At 44.3% G+C, this 20404-nt stretch overlaps 1 protein-coding gene across 1 annotated transcript in view; it reads right to left on the reverse strand.

Moving 5' to 3' along the window:
• Positions 1-16360, reverse strand: part of zdhhc14 (zinc finger DHHC-type palmitoyltransferase 14) — a 54956-nt gene extending 38596 nt beyond the window's left edge. Inside the window, exon 1 of the mRNA XM_042333159.1 lies at positions 16302-16360. Coding sequence (XP_042189093.1) covers positions 16302-16360 — 59 coding nt within the window. The remainder of the gene's footprint in view (positions 1-16301) is intronic.
• Positions 16361-20404: the final 4044 nt, after the last annotated feature.

Raw genomic sequence — 20404 nt, forward strand, 5'->3', positions numbered from 1 at the left:
TAATTGCTTTTTTAAAAAAATATCTGATTATTTCCATATTATTATAACTCCTGTTAATAACACATTTCCTGTGGGGGGAGGTGGTGGGGGGGGGGTTATGGCCCCAAATGTATTCTTACTCGTTTGGGGATGGTGTTCTGCCTGCAGTTGGGCAACAAGAAATCAGGAGGCAGTTTTTCACTCAAATCTGGAACTCCCTCCCCCAGAAGGCTGTGGATCCTGGATCCATTCACATTTTCAAGACTGAGGTGGATAATGGGGTTTGGAGCTGCAGGATGGGGACTATCAGGCTCTGACCTCACCTCCCACCATTCTACCCCTGACAATGAGATTCAGAAAGATCGGAGCGTACCTGGGATATGAAGGGTGCACTCCGGGCTGTTCCCTTGTGAATCTGATTGCAAAACATTGCAATTAATAAGACATTGGTGTCTGATTTGTGAAAATCCCAACAAGATTTGTAACTAGGCAATCTGTCAGGACAGCACCAGGTAGCAAACGACATTTGTGGAGTCCTGTAGTTTAGTGGTTAGAGCACTCGCCTTGCAAGCAAGAGGACCTGGGTTCAATTCCCGGGCAGGGCGAAACGTTAGGCAAGTTTCCTTACTTCACACGCCTCTGTTTAAATAGCAGTAAGTAGGAACCCAGTTGTTAGTTGATTGGAAGATCACTTTTGCAAGGATAATAATGCCTTCAAAATAAATATAATAATAATCAGTTGGTCACTGTTTGTGGGACGCTGCTGTACATAATTGGCTGCTGCATTTCACCCACAAAATATATAGTCAATTCACTTTCAGTATATTCTGTGAAGTGCTTTGAGACGTCTTGAAGACGTGACAAGGCACTGTATCAAATGTAAGGATTATTATTGTTATATAGTTCCTTCCACGCTATCCTATCCTACTCCACCGCTTGTCCTCCCACCTCAACCTTCAAGGCACTGTCCTTGAATGGTTCAGGTCGTACCTTTCTCACCGTCTTCATTTCGTCTCGACGAATGGCTTCTCCTCCACCCCCCGTACTGTCTCATGTGGTGTCCCTCAGGGCTCTGTCCTCGGTCCCCTCCTCTTCACCCTCTATATGCTCCCCCTCGGTGACATCATCCGCAGACATGGAGTTAACTTCCACATGTATGCGGATGACACCCAACTCTACCTTTCCTCCTCTACTCTCAACTCCACGACCACCGATGTCCTGACAGCTGCCTGTCCGACATCGAGTCCTGGACGAGAGACAACTTTCTTCAGCTCAACGTGCGAAAAACCGAGGCCCTCCTGATTGGCTCACGTCAGCGCCTCCGCACCTCAGGCGCTGACACCATCAGCATCCAAGGCTGCACTCTCCACCTCTCAAAGCCAGTCAGGAACCTCGGCGTTTTGTTCGACCCTGAGCTGTCCTTTCTCCCTCACATCCGCACCACAACTGGCACCGCCTTCCATCACCTCCGGAATATCGCCAGACTACGGCATTACCTCACCCCTCACGCGGCTGAAACTCTGGTCCACGCCTTTGTCACCTCAAGGCTGGACTATGGGAACTCTCTCCTCGCCGGCCTTCCCGCCACCTCCCTCCACACTGCAGGTCATTCAGAACTCTGCAGCTCGTGTACTGTCCCGCACCAGACACTGCGACCACATCACTCCCACCCTCGCTCCCCTCCACTGGCTCCCCATCCCCCAGAGGATTGATTTCAAGATCCTCATCCTCACCTACAAGGCCATTCACGGCCTTGCTCCCTCCTACCTCTCCGACCTACTATCCCCCTACCTACCTGCCCGTACCCTCCGTTCCTCTGGCTCCGGCCTGCTCCACGTCCCCCGCCCCAACCGCCCTACCATCGGTGGTCGGGCCTTCAGCCTCTCAGCCCCCAGGCTCTGGAACTCCATCCCCCAGTGCCTTCGCCGCTTCCTCCCTCTCCTCCTTCAAGGCCGGTCTCAAAACCTTTCTCTTTGACCGAGCCTTCAGCTCCCCTCTCGACTCTCTTCCCCTCCTCGCTCCCTCCCTTCCCTCCCTTCACCCTGACCATTTCCCCCCTCCTCGCTCCCTCCCTTCCCTCCCCTCACCCTGACCATTTCCCCCCTGCTCGGGTCATGACCCAACTGTGCAGCGCCTTGGGACGTCCTCCTGACGTGAAAGGCGCTTTATAAATGGAATCTTGTTGTTGTTGTTGTTCCCTCCTTCTACACAATCTGCTTGAGACTGGAGGGAAAATCCCAAATGTGACGAAATCAGTCTGGATTCTCGCTCTGTAAGTTTGTATTTGCAAGGGAAGTACAGATAAAGGCAAGAAAGCAAACGAGAATGAAAAACTTGCATAATTATGGCATCTTATTATAGACCAAAACATCTCATAGTGCTTTACAGTAAATTACAGCTGATTTTTGAAGATTTGATCTCATTCTTCCAGAATATCTACTCTATCTTCTTCTCTATAGACCATCAAGCTGCTTCTGTAAGTCCAGAGTCTTGGCCTCTAACACGCTTCCCAGTCACCCGTCCAAACACTGAGTGTCCTCTATGTCCCCTTCTCCACGTCCCCCGCCTGACCCACCCCACCATCAGTGATCGAGCCTTCAGCCTCTCTGCCCCACCCTTTGGAATTCCATCGCACAGTCACTTCGCCTCGCTCCCTCCCTTGCCTCCTTCAAGCCACGTCTCAAGACCCTCCTCTTCGATAACACCTTTGGTCACCCTCCTACCCCTACCCTCCACCCCTCCCGATCGCTCCCCCTGCTCAGGTCCAAGGCCGTGACTGTCCAGCGCCTTGGGACGTCCTCATTTGTTGTTCTTCTTCTATGTTAAAGCATAGAATAGACATATTTTATGCTTTGTTAAATACTAAATCATTGACAGAGGCAGAAACTGGTGAACATTACGTAAGTGGCTTTTAAAGCATCTTAATCCAATCTCTATGAGGATTTATTGTATTATACTGACTTTGTTGAGCAACTTTAAATTAGATTAGGAAATGAGGACCTAATGCCAATTAAACAAGCAATTATTTTCCAACAACATTATCAGTTACTGAAACAACCATCCGGCCCAAAAGATGTTCATCAGTTAGAATGCTGTAAAACACTGAATGCACAGATCTGATTGAATTTATGAGCAAGAGATACATTGCAATTAACGGGACAGTGGGTCTAATTGTAAAATTCACAAAAAAAATTGTAACTGGTGAATCCTGCAAGTGTGGGGCAGCTCCAATGGTGTAGCGGGTAGGGTTGTTACGGTCTGGAATGACTGCCTGAAGGGAGGTGAAAACAATAGGGACTTGACAAGGAAAACATTTCCAAGGATGTGGGGAAAGAGTGGGGGAGTGGGACTGATTGGGTAGCTCTTCCAAAGAGCCGGCACAGGCATGATGAACCGAATGGCCTCCTTTTGTGCTGTAATATTCTATGATTCTATGAGTTGCAGCTTATAGACCAAGACTCGTTGGTTTGAATACAAGTCCGTGCTGAGTTTGCTGGTCTCTTTTGGGCTAGGAGTGCTTCAGCCAAAATTGTCTTCAACCTTTAGATCAAATTGGAGCCAATATATTAAAAGTTTACAATTTGTAGTGATAATTTCTCTGCATGTATAACCATGTACTAGGGAGCTTACTGTTTTTAAATCTAGAATCAACTTAGAGCTGATGAAGCAAAAACTATTTCCTACAATTGGGGAAAATCAGTTGACAAGGTGATAAGTATGGAAATCGATAATGAGTTCTTTATTGCACGGTTTCCGTATCCACAATGGGTTTGATTTAAATTAGTGCAGATATTGGACTCTACTGTATCATCGAATTTGAATATGTAATTTGATAAAAAAAATACCACTCACTGACTTCTAGATTCTTAGTTTATATACAGTACAAATCTCTGACTGTCCAGCAACTTGGGATGTCCTCCCAACGTGAAAGGCGGAACTTGTTGTTGTACAAATTCCGATATTAAATAGAAATAGGGAGGTTTTTTAAAATAATGATACACCATTGAATCCATTGATATAATTCTGTACAAATACAGTAAAGTCACTGATGTTCAGCTCTGCTAAAGTTAGAGTTGCTGTCAGTCATGTGCAGGGTGTTTCTATCTGAGTTGTTAAAGATCTATATCTCACAGTAACAATTTTAAGGTAAACACTTTTAATTCTGAATAAAGATTGAACATCCTTAAATAGTCAAATAACTGCCAATTATTAACTGCAGGACCACTGGTTCACAGCAAGATACCACTTTCCCTTAATAAATTCATCCCCCTGTAACAAATAGCTCCGCTGGCATATCTAATTACAGTATTTAAAGCAGTGTCTCAGACTGGATAAGGCTGATGAGGTTTTGTGGTGTGTTTGGCCATTTAGGTGCTTTGAAAAATGCTTAAATTAGCCATGTTCTTCAACGTGACAACAACATTGCCATTGCACACTCAACTGATCAATCCGTGCAGTCTTGGGCTTTAAGTCATGTCAGAAGAGTTATTGCTTCGTGCTTAAAGCACTTGCCTCGCAAGCAAGAGGAACTGGGTTCAGTTCCTGGGCAGGGCAAAATGTTGGGCAAGTTTCCTTACTCCACATTCCTGTTTACCCAGTAGTAAGTAGGGAGCCGGTTATTAGTCGATTGGCAGTTAGCTTTTCCAGGGATAATAATCCCTTAAAATAAAAGAAATATAATTTGGTCACTTAATCTACAACTGTTTGTGAGACACTGCTGTGTGCAATTGGCTGCCGCGTTTTGTCTACAAAATATACAGTCAATTCACTTTACGTTATATTCTGTGAATTGTTTTGAGACGTCTAGATGTGATAAGGCGCTATATCAAATGCAACAATTATTATTATTAGGGAGTTTCTCTAAGTATTTTAGCCAAGAATTTGTAGGATAAAATTGGTAATTTACCTTATGGCTGTATATGGATTGCTGTGCATTAATTGGCTGCTATATTTGTCTACAAAATACGCATTCACTACACTTTATAATAAATCTGTGAAGCGCTTTGAGACAGCCTCTAACATAAAAGAATTAAAGATTAAAATGCAAGGACTAATATTATTATGCTAGTTTGTTTACCACAATTATGATAATAATCACAATCTTCAAAATGTTGTCAAATGAACAATGCAAATATTTAATGAAAAGATTAAGCACCATCCAAGTTATCATAGAATCATAGAATGTAACAGCACAGAAGGAGGCCTTCGGCCCATTGTGGCTGTGCCGGCCCTTTGGAAGAGCTGCCCAATCAGTCCCACTCCCCTGCTCTTTCCCCATAGCCTTGCAAATTTTTCCTTTTCGAGTCCCTATCTAATTCCCTTTTGAAAGTTGTCATTGAATCTGTTCCCATCTTCCTTTCAGACAGTGCATTCCAGACAGTAACAACTGTATGAAAAAATGTCTCCTCGTCTCCCTTCTGGTTCTTTCGGCAATTATCTTAAATCTATGTCCCCTGGTTACCAACCCACCCGCCAGTGGAAACAGTTTCTCCCTATCTACTCTATCAAAACCCCTCATAATTTTGAATATTACTATCAAATCTCCCCTAAGGAGAACAATCCCAGCTTCTCTAGTCTCTCCACAAAACTAAAGTCACTCATCCCTGGCATCTACTAGATTATACAAGGAGGACACAAGATGCCCATTCAGCACATTGCTCAAACACCCCAGGCCAGGCCAAGAAATTGCAAACACTGTGAAATGTCAGAATCAATCAGCCATTAAAGCTTCAGTGACAGACTTGTCAGGACCAAGGTCCCAATGCTGTTATGCTTGGAAACAAATTTTATAATACAAATAATAATCCTTGCTTCTGATATAGGACCTACAACTTCGCAAAGCACTTTACAGTAATTACTATTAAGTGGAGTACTTAAGTGCTCAGAGACACCGTACACTATATAAACCCAAGTTGTTGTATTCTGTAGGCAAATATGGGTACAGTAACATCCCAGTCACAAGGTGAATGATCAATTTATTTAGGAGGACTTGTGGCCAGGATGCTGGGAGAACTCCCAATTCTTTTTGAATTCTCTAATTCTTTAATGTCCACCAGAACAGGCATATGGGACCTGGGTTTGAATCTGAAGGATGGCCTCTAAAACAAGGCATCTCTCCCCCAATTCTGCACTGAAGTTTAAGCCAAGCTGGTCTCTTTCATTGGAAGCAATGGCAGATTTTTTTGGGATCTGAGATGGGAAACCAGGAAGTGTTTAAAGAAGCTTTGGTTAAAGTATTTCTGACCGTGTTCATTCATTAAAGAAAGCAAATTCACCCTGGTCTTTCAGTAATGTTGGGGTGAAATTTGAAATATGCCTTAAAGTTTTCCTTACACTGCAGTATAATTAACATTCAGTAAATCAGCAAGAAACAGGAGGAACGGTATCATCAATGTTAATTAGACAGGGGGTTTAGGATAAGGGAGTCAAATTTGTGGAATTCAATTATAACATATGGAGTCCTGTAGCTCAGTGGTTAGAGCACTGACACCTGGGTTGAATTCCAGGCAGAGGGCGAAACTTTGGGCACGTTTCCTTACTCCACATGCCTAATAATAATCCCTCCAAAACAAAAAACAATAATAAATTGGTCACTTCAATCCATGACTGTCTGTGGGACACTGCTGTGCGCAATTGGCTGCCACGTCTCACCCACAAATATACAGTCGATTCACTTTACAGTCTATTCTGTGAAGCATCGAAAAGACGTGAAAAGCGCTATATCAAATGCAAGGATTATTATTATTATTATAACACAAATATAGAGTAACATCACTCCATCCAAACTTCACACATGATGTCATACACCAAGCAGCCACCTCCCAGCGCACTATACCCATTGTCCCCAATGGTATTCTCAGATATTGGACTATAAGTCTATCAATAAAATAGATAGCCATAAAGGACTAAGCAAGAAGGTGAGATGAAGACTTAAAACATAAAAGCAGTAGGAAATATCCAATACAGAATACAGTATTCATAATTGTAAACAAACATGCAGAGTTGAATTAGATGTGCTCTAAACTTTGGTCAATAACAGTTCAATCATATGCATCAACTGGTCCTTACTGAAAATTTCAGCAGATGAATCAATTGAAATCAAAGATGATTTCTCAATTCAAAATAAACATTTTGGAGCCCGCGTGTTTTGTACAACACATCTGCCTCTTTTCATGAATTGTAATGGATACCTTCAAAACATTGAAAGGTTTTTGTCAAGATATTTTATAGAACATTCAGTGACTCGTTGTTTGCTGGTTTCGTAATGGCACTAACTTAAACCATTTGGCATGGAAGGTTTATTGAAGCTTAAAGAATCTGTTTAAGTGACACACTGTCATGAATGTGACGAATACATTTTTCCAGGTTCAACCTATCAAATCCTCTCATGATCTTGAAAACCTCTATTAAATCCCCTCTTAATCTTTTCTGCTCTAGGGAGAATAATCCTAGTTTCGTTAACCTCTTCTCATAACTAAGGTCCTTCATTCCTGGTACCATCCTGGTAAATCTCCTTTGCAACCTCTCCAATACCCTAACATCTTTCCTAAAATGCGGTGCCCAGAACTGAACGCAGTCTCCAACTGAGGCCTAACCAGCATTTTATAAATATTCAAAGTAACCTCCTGACTTTTGAATTCTATTCCCCTATCTATAAAACCTGGTATCCCGTATGCTTTTTTAACAGCTTTATCTACCTGTCCTGCCACCTTCAGAGATTTGCTTATGTGGACCCCCAGGTCTCTCTGTTCATTTGCCCCCTTTAGGACTGTACCATCAGTTTATACTGCCTCTCCTCATTCATCCTACCAAAATGCAACACTTCCCATTTCTCCACATTAAATCTCATCTGCCGCGTTTCTGCCCATTTTACCAATTTATCTAAGTCCTCTCGGTGTCTGGTGCTATCCTCCTGACCATTAACTACTTTTCCTAGCTTAGTATCATCTGCAAATTTGGAAATTGTGCTCCTATATCCAGGTCCAAATCATTAATATAGATCAGAAAGAGCAGTGGTCCCAATACCGACCCCTGAGGGACACCACTACACACCTCCCTCCAGTCAGAAAAGCAACCGTTTACTACCACTCTCTGCTTTCTGTCTCCCAGACAGTCCTGGGTCCAATCTGCCACAGTCCCTTTAATACCGTGGGCTTCTATTTTGTTCATAAGTCTCTTAGGTGTCACTTTGTCAAATGCCTTTTGAAAATCTAGATAAACTACATCTACTGCTCTACCTTCATCCATCCTCTCAGTCACTTCATCAAAAACATCTATTAGGTTTGTCAGACACGATCTGCCTTTAATAAATCCGTGTTGACTGTCCTTTATTATACCATATTTTTCTAAGTGAGAATTTATATTGTCTCGGATTATAGTCTCCAGAAGTTTCCCTACTACTGATGTTAGGCTGACTGGCCTGCAGTTCTCAGGTTTTTCTTCTGCCCCTTTTTGTACAGCGGAGTAACATTTGCAACCTTCCAGTCCTCTGACACTACTCCAGTGTCCAAAGAGGATTGAAAGATTGTGGCCAGAGCCTCTGCTATTTCCACCCTTGCTTCCCTCAGTAATGTAGGATGCATCCCATCCGGACCAGGTGAATTATTTATGTTGAGCACCAACTGCCTTTTTAGTACCTCCTCTCTGTTGATTTTTATGACATCCAATCATATCCTAATATCTTCAATGTTGCTTGGTTCATCATTCTCAGCACGCCAGTTTGTCTTGATCCACTTAATCAACCGAAAGGCAGCAGAATGCTGAGACTAATAATAATCCTGCATTTGATATAGTGCCTTAACAAGTCTTTGAGATGTCTAAAAACGCTTCACAGGATATACTGTAAAGTGACTGTAGTGACTGTGCATTTTGTGGGCGAGACCCGGCAGCCAATTGCACACAGCAGTGTCCCACAAACAGTCGTGGATTCAGTGACCAAATTATTTTTTTAATATAAAATTGAATGGATTTATTATCCTCACCAATTGACTAACAACCGAGTTCCTACTTACTGCTAGGTAAACAGAATCATGTGGAAACTTGCCAAAGGTTTTGCCCTGCCCAGGAATCAAACTCAAGTCCTCTCACTTGCGAGGCGAGGGCTCTAACCACCACGCTACAGGACTCCACATCACACAGAATGACATGACATAATGAGTTAAGACATTCTGGAAAGTTGCCACTGAATGTAAAAATAAAGCAGAATCCATCATTTACAGTTAGTGCACCAAGTAACTATTAGTGCACTTTATCTCTCGGCACATACTAGTTATTCATCTCATTGCAGGACTGTGCTGACACAGATTAGCTGACACTTTGGTCCGTGTAGGAACAGTCTCTACCAGTCCGTGACAAAGCATACTAAGCTTCCACACTGCGGGTCTATGGGGTACCCATGTTGAAAGTGAACCCATGCTCTAGTGATTTTAGAAGGTTGAGGGGTGAGGCAGCAAATTGGCTGCCGTGTTCACCCACAAATTACAGAATTACTGCACTTTGCAGTGTATCCTGCAAAGCTTTTTGAGTCAGTTCAACAAAGTGCTAAGGCGCTGTGGGAAATTCAAGGACTATTATTATGTTTCCATGACAGGTATGATTGTGGGAAGCCATATTATGTGGTACTAGAAAAGTGGCTGACCACAGGACAAGCAACAGGGAGGAGGGATTGCGGGAGATGAAAGGTTTGTAGGAGGGATTGCGGGAGATGAAAGGTCCGTTCCTCTGGCTCTGGTCTGCTCCGCATCCCCCGCCCCAACCGCCCTACCATCGGTGGCCGGGCCTTCAGCCTCTCAGCCCCGAGTCTCTGGAACTCTATCCCCCAGTGCCTTCGCCGCTTTCTCCCTTTCCTCCATCAAGGCCGATCTCAAGACCTTTCTCTTCGACCGTGCCTTCAGCTCCCCTCTCGACTCTCTACCCCCTCCTCGCTCCCTCCCATCCCTCCCCTCACCCTGACCATTTCCCCCCTGCTCAGGTCCCAACTCAAATGTCCAGCGTCTTGGGATGTCCTCCCGACGTGAAAGGTGCTCTATAAATGAAATCTTGTTGTTGTTATTGAGTGAGCTGTTGGCGATGAGCATAACCTTACTTTCTATGTGAATGAGTGTCAGTTTTCTGTTTGTCTCTATAAGTTACTTTCCATATTCCCTTTTTGTCCTTTGTATTTTCTCAGTCTCCTTTTGTTGCTTTCTGTATTCCTCCCAGTCTCTTGTTTTGCCATTGTCCTTTGTTGTTGCTATAGGTCTTTTTCTTGTAATACATTTAATAACCTTTGGGTAAACACAGCAGTTTGGTGGTGGAACAGGATACAGAAAGTGCTGCAAGCAGTGCAGAACTTCTTCCTGTTTGCGTGGGACATGTGTTAGTAGAGGTGAAAGACAGAGACAGGGCAGAGGTAGTATAAGAATGCAAGTTAAATTATTTTATAAATTACAAATTAAAATTAAATTAACTGCAGTATTTTTAAAACCAAACATTCGTATAATCCACCCTAGATTGCTTCTCCATGTATGCTGGAATTGTACCAGTGTTGATAACAACAACTTTCATTTATACAGCGCACATCACACTGGGTAGCATCCCGGAACGCTTGACAGTGACAGAGTCTGACCCCGAGCCAGGGGGAGAGGGAGGTGGGAGGTGACTGTAAGCACAATCAAAAAGGTCTTTAGGTGGGTTTAGAAGGTGGGGAGGGAGGGGGCAAGACAGAGGGATTGAGGGAGAGAGTTCCAGAGTTTCGGGGCACAGCCACCGATGGTGGAACGGAGGGGACAAGGGACAAATGGGAGGCCAGAGCGGAGCCGGCCATTGTAATGCACATGCCCACCAGGCATATACTGAGCACACACAGGCAGATTTGGTTTATGAATCAAGGGGTTTATCGACACAGGAAAACTTCAGCGGCCTCCAGCAGCCCATGAGAGACAGACACGATTCACTTCCTCTAGCAGATCTGCCGGGCTGCAGGCACCTGGGGTTCAATGTGTTATTTGGGTAAACCCTCTTAGAAATCAGACCTCACTCAGTTAGCAATCTGTTCAGCCATTAAATCACAGGTCTCTCTACAACAACCCTGTGTAGCTCAGTGGTTAGAGCACTCGCCTCACAAGTGAGAGGACCTGGGTTTGATTCCCAGGCAGGGCGAAACGTTGGGCAAGTTTCCTTACTCCACACACCTCTGTTTACCTAGCAATAAGCAGGAACACGGTTCATCGATTGGCGGATCGCTTCTCCGGGGGTAATAATTTGGTCATTCAACCCGTGACTGTTTGTGGGACACTGCTGTGTGAAATTGGCTGCCGCGTTTCGCCCACAAAACATACAGTTAAGTCACTTTACAATATATTCTGTGAAGTGCTTTGAGACGCCTTGAAGACGTGATAAGGCTCTATATCAAATGCAAGGATTATTATTATTATTATTATAGCCCAGAAGAGAGCAGGGCTCGGATCCTACTTGTCTGCATTCCCAGAATAAAGAGCTCTCATGTGTCGTAAGGTCACAGCTTCTACATGGGCTAAACTCCATCCCCTCAAACAAAATAATAAAATTGGCCATTTTCAATCCACGACTGTTTGTGGGACACTGCTGTGCGCAATTGGCTGCTGTGTTTCGCCCACAAATATACGGTCAATTCACTTTACAGCATATTCTGTGAAGCGCTTTGAGAAGACGGGAAAGCGCTATATCAAATGCAAGGATTATTATTATTATTATGATTTACAGGCCCAATAGAAAGCTCCCTGTGGAGCAACCCCGTGGTTCAGCTGGTCACCACATTGCTGGACAATCTGACAAGATATTTAGATCCACCAAATGACCACATAGTGAGCTACAGCAGAAATACTACAGATGTTGATTGAAGAAGCCAAACTTTTAAACTTGGTGGACGAAGTGCTTTGGAAGACTTCTTTCCAGCTGTGATCCACAGTATAAATCATTTGGATTTATTTGAAGTACTGAATTTTTATTTATTTCGAACTCCTAATTTTTTTTAAAGTGCTGACCTCAAAGGATGCTGTACGGAAAATTAAATTTATTATCTGTACTTTTTTTTATTATGTTACCAAAAGCTTGAGGGAGATAAACATTCCAACTATGTCGCCTACTGGTTTATAATGGGAACATCTTACAGCACTGTGGAAACACAGTTACGTCAGATTTATACAGCGCCTGAGGTGAGGAGGCGCTGACGGGAGCCAATCAGGAGAGCCTTGGTCTTGACGTTCAACTGAAGTAGTTAGCTCTCATCCAGGACTTGATGTCTGATAGACATTCTTCTCAGGGCAGCAGTGGTCCTGGAGTCAAGGGTGGAGGCAGAGAGATAGAGTTGGGTGTCATCTGCATACATGTGGACGTTGACATGTGGACGTCTGGGGATGTTGTCACCAAGAGGGACATCAGAAGGTTGGGGAGTAAGCAAGTCGTAGAGTAAGGGAGGTGCCAGGGCATGAAGAGATTTGAAAACTAGTGTGAGGATCTTGAAATCAATCTGTTCGGCTATAGGGAGCCAGTGGAGCCTGGCTAGGACTGGTGGGGTGGGGGTACAGAGTTTAGTACAGGTGAGTATACAAATCATTCTTCTATTCCAGGTTAATCCTGGAGGCGAAGGGCAACGCCAGCCTCCTGTTCTCCACCACCAACCGGCTCCTCCGCCCTCCACTCCACGCCTCGCAGATTCTTTCCTCTGACTCTCACTACATGAAAACGCTGGTCTTACTCGAATCCAAAATCGAGGAAATCCGCTCAACTGCCACATGTATGCGGATGACATCTAACTGTATCTCTCTGCCTCCACCCTCAACTCCAGGACTACTGGAGTCCTGACCGACTGCCTTTCCGACATCAAGTCCTGGACGAGGGACAACTTTCTTCAACTCAAAATCAGCAAGACCGAGGCCCTCCTGATTGGCTCGTGCCAGCGCCTCCGCACCTTGGGCGCTGGCAGCATCAACATCCATGGCTGCACATTCAACCTCACTAAGCCAGTCAGGAACCTGGGTATTTTGTTTGACCCTGAAATGTCCTTTCTCCCCCACATCTGCGCCATGACCAGCACTGCCTACCACCACCTCCGCAACATTGCCAGACTCCGCCACTGCCTCCCCCCTCAGGCTGCCGAAACCCTCATCCACGCATTTGTCACATCAAGGCTCGATTATGGAAACTCCCTCCTCATCAGCCTTCCCAACTCTTCCCTTCACAAGCTGCAGATCATCCATAACTCGGAAGCTTGCGTACTCTCGCGCACCAGGCTCCGTGACCCCATCACTCCCACCCTCGCCCGACTCCACTGGCTCCCCATTCCCCCAGAAGATCAAGCTCGTCCTCACTTTCAAGGCCATCCATGGACTTGCCCCTTCCTAACTCTCTGACCTGCTGACTCCCTACCAACCTGCCCGCTCCCTGCGTTCCGCGGGCTTCGGTCTGCTCCATGTCTCCAGCCCGACCCGCCCTACCGTCGGTGGCCGGGCTTTCAGCCTCTCTGCCCCCACACTCTGGAACTCCATCCCACGGTCCCTTCTCCTCGCTTCCTCCCTTGCCTCCTTCAAGGTCGGTCTCAAGACCATCGTGCCTTTGGTCTCCCTCCCACCTCTCTGCCTTCCCTCACCCCTCCACCACCTCTCCCCCATGCGCGGGCCCTGACACCTGACTATTCAGCGCTTTGGGAAGTCCTCCCGACATGAAAGGCCCTCTATAAATGTAATTTTGTTGTTGTTGCTGTTGTACACGGGCGGTGGAGTTTTGGGATCAGATTCACAGTGTTTATGTGCTCATTTCCAATTTCCATTTCTGAAGCTTAAAATACAAAGCTGTCTTCAATTGAAAGTAAAGAAATTCGAGAGTCTGTGGGATCCGTCATCCACCAATCACCAAATCCTAGTAATCTTTCTTTTTAAGTTTGTCATAGGATTTCCTATTACAAACATTGAACAAAAACACCACTGATGTTAGCAAGTGGTGTGATAAACCTGTGAAACTGAAAACTTACTTTTCCCATAGCAAACTGAAAGAAACAATACTTACTTTAAAGCTTGATTTAAATTCTTTACAAGATATATATATATATAACATAATGTTGCATTTGATATGGTGTCTTATCACGTCTTCGAGGTGTCTCAAAGCGCTTCACAAAATATACTGTAAAGTAACTGTAAATGGGCGAACCGTGGCAGCCAATTGTGCACAGCAGTGTCCCACAAACGGTCGTGCGTTGAGTGACCATATTATCATTTTTTTAATTTGTTTTTTTTAAGGGATTATTACCTCTGGGAACAGCGATCCTCCAATTGACTAAGAACTGGGTTCCTACTTACTAGGTAAACAGAGGCGTGTGGAGTAAGGAAATTTACAATAATAATAATCCTTGCATTTCATATAGCGCCTTATCACATTTTCGAGAGGTTTCAAAGCGCTTCACAGAATATACTGTACAGTGGATTTTGACTGTATTTTGTGGGCAAAACGCGGCACCCAATTGCGCACAGCAGTGTCCCACAAACAGTGGTGCTGTGAAGAGACAAGGAGCTATATTGAATGCAAGAATTTTTATCATTGACACAGCTCTTTGATTTAAGCAATTTAATCTGTTCATGTTTGGTGTACAGTAGTCTGATTAGCTTTCAATTGAAGCAAATAATTTTCTTAGTTAATCCTGGCCCTTCACTCAATTTGCTTCACATACTCAATATGGAATGCTTGAAGGGAACAGCAATGCGATTTCATCAATGTGAATGTGAAGGGCTGTGTTTAGTTGAAACATTCCAGTGCTGGAAAATTGCCTGAGACCACGATCAGGAATGTAATGCTCCCATTAAAATTCCCACGTGAAAAGAAAGTACCTCCAAGAATAAATCTTTATTTTAACAACGATGGTGTTAGCGATGGTATGATAGAACCCTTTCCTATTCCAAAGAAGAATCCATCCATATAAATCCTACTGATGACCTTGCAATTTTCTAAATATTGTGTATTCATGTTGAAGATTGCATTGTACTTAAAATAGCACCTTATCATCGAAACATCTAAAAGCTCTTCACAGGATTTACTGTAAAACACTGTAACGACTGTGAATTTGTAAGCAAACATAGCAGCCAATTTGCACAAGGCAACGTCACACAAACACGAAGTGAACAACTAATTTTATCTGGCGGATTGTTGGCCAGGACACCAGGAGAAACTCCCCTCTCTTTCCTGCACTGGCACCTCCCTACCTCTCTAACCACTACCCACTGCTTCCACTCGACTGGCTCGTGCCCTCCGTTCCAACATAGGTGGCCGCACCTTTAGCCACAATGTCCTGAAACTCTGGAACATTCTTACTCTATCCCTCTGCCTTGCCCCTTCCTTCCTCATCTTCAGGTCGCACCTGAAGACCTTCCTCTTCGACCGTGCCTACAGTCACTTTCCCCTCCCCCCGGCTCGGCATCGTGCTTCGCCACTGTCAAGCGCTCTGGGATGCTACCCTGGGTGAGGGGTTGCGCTATATACATGCGAGTTGTTGTTGTAACCAGTGTCATGGGATCTTTAACGTCCACCTGATCAGGCAAACAGACCTCGGTCCAACATCTCATCCATAGGAAAGCATACAATGCATTGAACCTCCTACCATCCTGCTTGCGCCCTCCGCTCAGCAGGTTCCGGCCTGCTTCATGTTCCCCACTTTGCTTGACCCACTATTGACGGTCGGTCCTTCTGCCACTCGGCCCCTACCTGCTGGAACTCCATCCCGCAGTTCCTCTGCCTCACCCCCTCCCTTGCCACCTTCAAGACCCATTTCAACTCTGACTGTCCAGTGCCTTTGGACGTCCTCCCGACGTGAAAGACGCTATACAAATGTAATTTTGTGTTGTTGTTGTTGTTGTTGAAGTGTCAGCTGAGATGATGAGCTCAAAAGCCCCAACATGGTCACAACTCATAACTTTCTGACTCAAGAGGCAAACGTGCTATCAACTGGACCAGATGGACACATTTGAAAAATAATAATAATAATCCTTGCATTTGATATCGCGCCTTATCACGTTCTCGAGACGTCTCAAAGCCCTTCACAGAATATACTGTAAAGTGAATTGACTGTATATCTTGTGGGCGAAACACAGCAGCCAATTGCGCACAGCAGTGACCCACAAACAGCCATGGATTAAGTGGCCAATTGACTAATAACCGGCTTCCTACTTACTGCCTCGTAAACAGAGGCAAGCACTCTAACCATTAAACTACAGGACTCCACTATTTATTTTGATACTGTTGATCATTTTATTCTTCTCCACCATCTCTCCTCTCACCTCCCCATCAATGGTTCTGTCCACTCCTGGTTCCAATCCTACCTTTCCCTCCGTCTGCACTTCGTGGCCACCAACGGCTTATCCTCCAGCCCCCGCACCATCATGTACTGCGTCCCTCAGGGCTCTGTCCTTGGTCCCTTCCTCTTCAATCTATACATGCTACCGCTCAATGATGTCAACCACAGGCATATGGTCGATTTCCACATGTATGTGGATGATACCCAACTCTATCTCGTAGTCTCCTCCCTCAACTCCAGGACCGTTGATGTCCTCGCTAATTGTCTGTCTGACATCAAGTTCTGGTTGAGAGCTAATATTCTCCAACTCAATGTTGGCAACACAGAGGCCCTCCTGCTTAGCTCCGGGCAGCACCTCCTCACCTCAGCCGCTGACACTATCACCATCCATGGCTGCACTCTTCACCTCACCGAGCCAATCCGAAACCTTTTTGACCCTCAGCTATCCTTCAAATTCCACATTCGTGCCTTGACCCGTTCCACCTTTCCACACCTCCGCAACATTGCCCTCCTTCGCCACTACCTCTCACCGCGGGCCATCGAGACCCTGATCCACGCTTTCATCACATTCCGGCTTGACTACACCAACTGCCTGCTCACTTCCCAACACTTCACGCCACAAGCTGCAGATTATTCAGAACTCTGCAACTTCTAGCTTCTCCCATACCAGGCTCCAGGAGCCTATCAACCCCGAACTTGCCCGGTTTCGCTGGCTCCCCATTTCTCAGAGAATCAAGTACAAAGCCCTTCTTCTTACCTTCAAGGCCCTCCATGGCCTTGCTCCCCCCTACCTCTCTGATCCCATAACCTTATATCAATTCTCCGCTCCCTCCGCTCGGCGGACACCAGCCTGCTTCAGGTCCCCCTCACTTCCCACCCCACCATTGGTGGTTGGGCATTCAACATCTCAGCTCCCATATCTGAAACTCTATCCCGCAATTCCTCTGCCTCACCCCCTCTCTTGCCTCCTTCAAGTCCCGTCTGAAGACGTTCCTCTTCGATCGAGCCTTCGAATACCCTCCCACCCCCTCCCCCACTGCCCTCCACCCCTGCTTACCCCAACTCCCAGCTCGTGTCCAAAACCCCTGATTGTCCAGCGCCCTGGGACGTCTTTTCGACATGAAGGGTGCTATACGAGTGTCATTTGTTGTTGTTATTATGCACAATTTACAAAAAGCAAAGAAAATGGTACAAGAGAAGTTTGCATAATCTGTACAACATTATTCTGTTTGTTTAAGAACATAAGAACATAAGAATTAGGAGCAGGAGTAGGCCATTCGGCCTCTCGAGCCTGCCCCGCCATTCGATAAGATCATAGCTGATCTTCTGAGCTAACTCTAGTTATTCGCCCTATCCCCATATCCCCTAGTCCCTCTATTTTTTNAAAAAAATCTATCAGTCTCAGCCTAGAAAATGTTCAAGAACTGAGCATCTACAGCCTTCTGGGGTAGTGAATTCCATAAATTCACTACCCTCTGAGTGAAGAAATGTTTCCTCAACTATGTTTTAAAAGGCTGACCCTTAATTTTACTGTGACCCCTGGTTATAGATTCTCCTACCGGGGAAACAGTCCCTCAGTGTCTACTTTATCCAACCCTTTAAGAATCTTATATGTTTCAATAAGATCTCCCCTAATTCTTCTGTACTCTAGAATATAGCCCTAGTTTATTCAGTCAGCTATGACTCATAGGTCAGTCCCCTCATCCCAGGAACTAACCGAGTGAATCTACGCTGCACCTCCTCGAGGGCAAGTATGTCCTTTTTTAAATAAGAAGACCAAAACTGCACACAATACTCTAGGTGTGGTCTCACCGAGGCCCTATACAGTTGCAGAAAGACTTCCTTACTCTTGTACTCTAAACCTTTTGCAATGAACGCTAACATGCCGTTCGCCTTCTTAGTTGCTGCTGCACCTGCAAACTAACTTTTTGAGATTGGTGTACAAGGACACCCAAATCCCTCTGAACACTAACACTATCTAATCTCTCCCCCTCTAGAAAATAATCAGTTTTTCTATGTTTTCTACCTAGGTGAATAACTTCACACTTCCCCACATTAAATTCCATCTGCCACCTACTCGCCCACTCCCCTCGCCTATCTATATCCAATTGCAATCTTTATGCATCATCCTCAGAGCTTACTCTCCCACCAAGTTTAGTGTCATCCACAAATTTAGATACGTTACATTCAATGTCCTCGTCCAGATCATTGATGTAAATTGTAAATAGCTGAGGCCCAAGCACTGATCCTTGTGGCACTCCACTAGTCACATCTGCCAATTCGAGAATGACCCGTTTATCCCTACTCTCTGTTTTCTACCCGTTAGCCATTCTTCAATCCACGCTAATATGTTCCCATTAATCCCGTGGGCCTTGACCTTGTACAATAGCCTTTTGTGTGGCACTTTGTCAAATGCTTCTTCCTTTAACTTTATACTTTCCCTAACTGCTCTAGTTAGCCACGGTTGGGCCACCTTTCCCGTGGCATTCTTATTCCTCAAAGGAATACGTGCTCGCTGGGAATTTTGCACTATCTCCTTAAACATCTGCCATTGTTGGTCTACTGTCAAATCCTTAAGTCTAATTTCCCAGTTTATTTTGGCTAAATCCTCTGTCATACCAGCAAAATTGGCTCTACTTAAATTTAATACCTTTGCTTCGGACTTAACTACTTCTCTCTCTAACTTAATGCTAAATTCCATCATATTATGATCACTTTGCCCTAGAGGAGCCTTAATTTCCAGTTTGCTGATCAGCTCTGCTTCAGTACACAAAACAAGGTCTAATATGGCCTGTTCCCTGGTCAGCTCCTCAGCATACTGATCTAGATAATTATCCCTAATACATTCTATAAACTCTTCCTCTATCATACTTTTCCCAATTTGGTTGTCCCAATGTATGTGCAGATTAAAATCACCCACAATTAATGTTTTTCCTTTACTACATGCTCAGCTAATTTCCTGATTTATACCTTCAGAGATACTGTGACTGCTGTTGGGGGGTCTATAAACTACTCCCACTAGAGTTTTCTGCCCCTTGTTGTTACATACCTCTACCCATACTGACCCATATTTAACTAGCTTCAATTTACAGATCTGTTAATTCCCGGCACCTCAAACAGTATATGTAAAATCGCCACTGCAAACTACTACAAACGACACAGCTGATGAGTTATTTTACCAACAAGTGCAAGAGAATGTACAGCAACTACTAAAACAAAAACTGATTTCATAAAGATAAGATTGCCTAGATAACTGGAGTATGTTAAAAGCAATAATCCTTGCGTTAATATAGCATCTTTCACGTCGGAAGGATGTATCAAAGCGCTTCACAGGATTTGTACTGTATTTTGTAGGAAAATGACTGGCATCCCAATTACACACAGCAATCTCCCACAAGCAGCCATGAAATGAATGAGCAATTTTATTTGGGGACTGTTGGCCAGGCCACCAGGAGAGAGAAACTCCCTAGTCTGAAGGACGGAGTTGAAAGCTTTTCCAACAATCCTATTTGCAATCAATCCAGACAAAAACAAAACTTTAAAGAACAAGAGATTTTCACAGCTTTTTGCGATCTGTGAGGATTTTTTTCACATAGAATCACGTAATGTACAGCGGAGAAACAGACCATTCCGGCCCAACTTGTCTTTGTTTTGAAAGTGCCTAAAGTTTACTTTTGCAAACTGAAAATACAGTTGGCAAAGATTCTATTTACTAACCAAAGTACAAACGTTTTTCAATTGATTTGGTGGCAAGAGTAGAAATATTAAATATTTTCTTTGTTCAATTCAATCACCAGAAAACTATTAACTTTGAAAATATTTAATATTTCGACCTCTTCAACCAGGTCGATTAAAAAAATTGATTGCTCGTTGTTTAGCAAACCAAAACATTGCCGACTTTACTCTCAATTCCCAAATAAACATGATGCAATTGTGAACAAAATTACAAAATTTGTGGGACTTGTCAGATCTCCAGTGAAAAGTTTCTTTCTATATCTCTTTGTTAAACCTTCGATTATTCTGAGCAGATTTGTCAGAAATCACTTTAAAATGGCTTAAATAAACTTATTGCTAAAGAAAATAATCCAAAGCCATATAATAATAATCCCTGCGTTTGATATTACACCT

This window comes from Callorhinchus milii, unplaced genomic scaffold (assembly GCF_018977255.1).
Source record: "Callorhinchus milii isolate IMCB2004 unplaced genomic scaffold, IMCB_Cmil_1.0 Scaffold3, whole genome shotgun sequence".
NCBI classification, from domain to species: domain Eukaryota; kingdom Metazoa; phylum Chordata; class Chondrichthyes; order Chimaeriformes; family Callorhinchidae; genus Callorhinchus; species Callorhinchus milii.